We start from the raw sequence: 3,669 nt of genomic DNA, 5'->3' as shown, positions 1-3,669 counted from the left end.
CTCTGACTTCAAGGTCAGCCGCCGACTCGTGGCCGTCACAACTGGCACAGTAACTGCCTGCGTCATCCGCCTGCACGTCATGGATGGTGAGTGAGTGCATCTTGCCGGCCACTGTCACCGTGTACTTGTCGCTGCTGCCACAGATAGGCTCCGCCCCTTTCAGCCACGTGACCTTCGCCTTCCGGCTCACCACCTCGCACACAAATATGGCGGCGCCGTTTTTGAAAGACTTGATTGGCTGCAGCGGAGTGAGGATCGGGTTCTCATTGGCTAGTGCTGTTAAACGAGGGACCGGCTCAGAGGCCTGGCTGGACATTTCCTGTTGATTCTCTTCACGCTCATTGGCTGATTCCAATTCCTCTATTAAGGACAATTCAGAACTGCATGATATTTTATCTTCTGAAAAGCTATCCCTATCTAAGCTCTCAAGATCAAGCGCAGGAACGTGTTCTAACGTCCTGTCTATATCGTTATCGTCATAATCATCTTCCTCATCCTCTTGATTAAAACCATCAGCCACATCTAGGTCAAACCCACCCATCCCTTCAACTCTTAAGAGATCTTCAGACAGATTTCTCTCCCTAAGCTCATCAAACAAAGATTTCCCAGCCCCCGCACCGACTTCAGATCGTGTCGGATCGAAAGAGGAGTCGAGATCGTACGAGTAATCGTCGTACTCCGAGTAGAGGCTGGTGGTCCCTGATTGGTTGAGAGGGGAACCCCCGGACAGGGGCGTGGGGACAGGGACATCTCTCGCCATTTTGTCCTCCACGCTACTGTTCATATTGTAATCTGTACTGACAGAAAAATCTGGGATTTGGCCGCTCTCGTTTTCCTCTGAGTGTTGGACGATATGGCACGCTAAATCTGGACAGACGTCAGAGCTGGAGGTCACGGGGTCAGGGTCAGGGTCAGGGTCAGTCTTTAAGGGGGCGATTGGCATGCACGGGTCACCGGACATCTCTAAGAGAGGCATTTCCGCTGCTGTAAGTCATGTCATCAAATGGAAGAGGAAACGGAAAAACAAGGGTCAAACATGGCATGCAACTATTACTCTCTCAGCAAACACAAGCGTTTGATCAACGAAATCCCACCATTACTCTCTCAGCAAACACAAGCGTTTGATCAACGAAATCCCAGTTCTAAAGATGAACTTCATTGCAGAAGTCAGAAAAATACAGTCAGCAAGTCACCTCGAGTGCTTTCGAGAAAAATGAAAAAAAAAGACCCCCTAAAAAACCCCCAATAACAACAGCAACAACAACAACAACAACAACAACAACAAAAACAAAGTTGGACTTAAGCATGCTATGCTACCAAATTTGTGTGACTTGTTAAGGTTATACGTCTGATTTAAAGCCACACAGCCATTCTACTGAGATCCACTGTTGTTTGGTCTCCCCTGTTATGCCGTCATAATATTCAGAACATCATTGTCAGCACACCGTGACCTAGTTAATCCCTTTATTTTGTAACGTCTTCAATGACAAAATGATTAATAAAATATGGACGAGAGTAAAAAAGACACGTATCTAACGGCCTATCACTGATCTCAGCCCCAACGCCTTCAGGGAAGGGTGATGCTTGAGAGACTTTACATTAAAGTTAATGTCAGTGACGGTCTAATCTGATCGAAGACCTAAATAAAACATTGATGGTCAAGGTCAAGGACCTCTACCTCGCTTTGCCACCACTCACCATCCAGCTAAGTGCTTATTATTCACATTTTGTTCAATGCACACGGGCCTACTGCTTAACTAAACCAGAAGGAACATTCTCTTTGACTGGTAGCAAAAATAACTGAAGGTTAGAATAATGTTCGTGCTATTCAGTTAAAGAATACATGGGACCTTCTTGTGTACATCACCCGTGTCAGTAGGAGTATACAATATGTAACCATGGAAACCACATTAATATTCCGATTCCCTCTCGACTATAATTGTAATAATTGCGTATTCGTTCATGCAATGCAAAATACATACACCGCAGTGCAAATATAACTTGTTAGAATACTTCGAGTACATTCTACAACCACGACAAGCACAGGACAAAGAAAGGATGAGGAGAGCGTGTCGTGTTTCACATTGACAGGTGAGAGCCCAACCTAACAAAGCTGCAATCTATCTACAACATGCAGCCAAAGGGTGCGAGTCTGACTTTGGTTTTAGCCGGTGTTGTAAACAGTCATGGTTTGTCAAGAGACGAAAGGTATGATATAGTCGTGGAGTTTTCGTGCCAGAGTGCAGGAATACAACAGTGTGTGTGGGTTGCACTATGGGTATGTGAGAATATCTCCGAGTGGGAGGAAGATATAAGAGATGGCGAGTGGCGTCATGGCCGCCCCCAACACTAAGTTACACGACTCTACAAGAACAAAGCGAACTCCATTGAAAAAAAGGAGAAAAGACGCTGTAGAAAAACTCAATTACTTCTGTCTTCTAAGCAGGTCTAAGATGAAATACCAGGCCGAACAAGAAAATTCGCACAACTAAAAACTCGTTTAAAAAGAAGTTGGAGAAATGTCTAAGGCAAATGTACCAGGCGCATGCAATGAAAGCACACAGCGAGCATACCGAGTGTGTACTGTGTAATGTGTTGTGGAAGCACATAGAGAGCATACCGAGTGTGTACTGTGTAATGTGTTGTGGGAGCACATAGAGAGCATACCGAGTGTGTACTGTGTAATGTGTTGTGGATGCACACAGAGGGTATCAGGTGTGTACTGTGTAATGTATTGTGGAAGCATACAGAGGGTATCAGGTGTGTACTGTGCAATGTGTTATGGAAGCACACAGAGGGTCTCAGGTGTGTACTGTGTAATGTGTTGTGCGGGCAGGCAGAGAGTATAGGAGGGTGGATACATAGGTAGATGTAGATAAAAGTGAACAAACACAACCCCAGATGGTGTTTTGTTTTGGTCAATACACCCAGCAAGGGCGTCACTTGATCTTGGAACAAAAACCTCAAACAAACTACTGTTTGAGGGTTTGTAATCACAGTATCTACATTAAGTTTACTTATAAAGGATAACAATGAATAAATTGCAGTGAACACATCATAAATACAAAATTGCACAAGCTTAAGTAATCTAATCTAGTAATGAACCTGGTCATACACATCTATAAATACGTCCTGAAATAGCTGTCGTGCATAATATAATGTCATTGTAATGTGGGGTCCAGAGATTGTCTTATACTGCATAGTATCAAACTGAGCTTGTGAACAGGAGTAAAATGTAACAACATTATAGCTTCTTTGATTTCTATCCCTGTGAGGTCATTGTCCTGTGTTCGCTGCAGCTCACTCCTCCCTGCCAGACGCATGTTGCTCACCCCGTGACCTAGATCTTTGCCTTGTGGCTTCACAAAGTCTTCAACTCTTCGGCTCTAGGGTCTCCAGGCTCACACACAACCACGTGACTGGTTTATGCGTTAAGTATTTTTTTTCGAGAACAGTCTGATAGGAAATTCATTTTCTTGCATTTAAATTTATAACATAGTTGGGCTTCTCTCTAAAATTGGTAAATCATTTGGTAGCTTTTAAGGACAGGCGGGCTAACCTAGATTTCGGGGGTTTCCAGAAATCTTGACCTACACCAAAAGTGGGCATTGTCCTACCTATGGAAGAAGTTTGGTTTCATTGGTGTGTATATTTGTTTGGTTATAGAGA

General features: G+C 44.0%; 1 protein-coding gene across 1 annotated transcript; it reads right to left on the bottom strand.

The window, feature by feature from the left end:
• Positions 1-984, bottom strand: LOC106013740 (obscurin; the record flags this gene model as incomplete). Its single annotated transcript, XM_013090283.1, is given in 1 exon segment — positions 1-984. A coding segment is annotated over 1 exon segment (984 nt), but the record flags the coding sequence as incomplete, so codon positions are not given.
• Between the last annotated feature and the right edge of the window lie 2,685 nt (positions 985-3,669).

Source organism: Aplysia californica, unplaced genomic scaffold, assembly GCF_000002075.1.
Source record: "Aplysia californica isolate F4 #8 unplaced genomic scaffold, AplCal3.0 scaffold01202, whole genome shotgun sequence".
NCBI lineage: Eukaryota > Metazoa > Mollusca > Gastropoda > Aplysiida > Aplysiidae > Aplysia > Aplysia californica.
The sequence above is the reverse complement of the archived record's forward strand: the minus strand, read 5'-3'. Positions and strand labels throughout refer to the sequence as shown.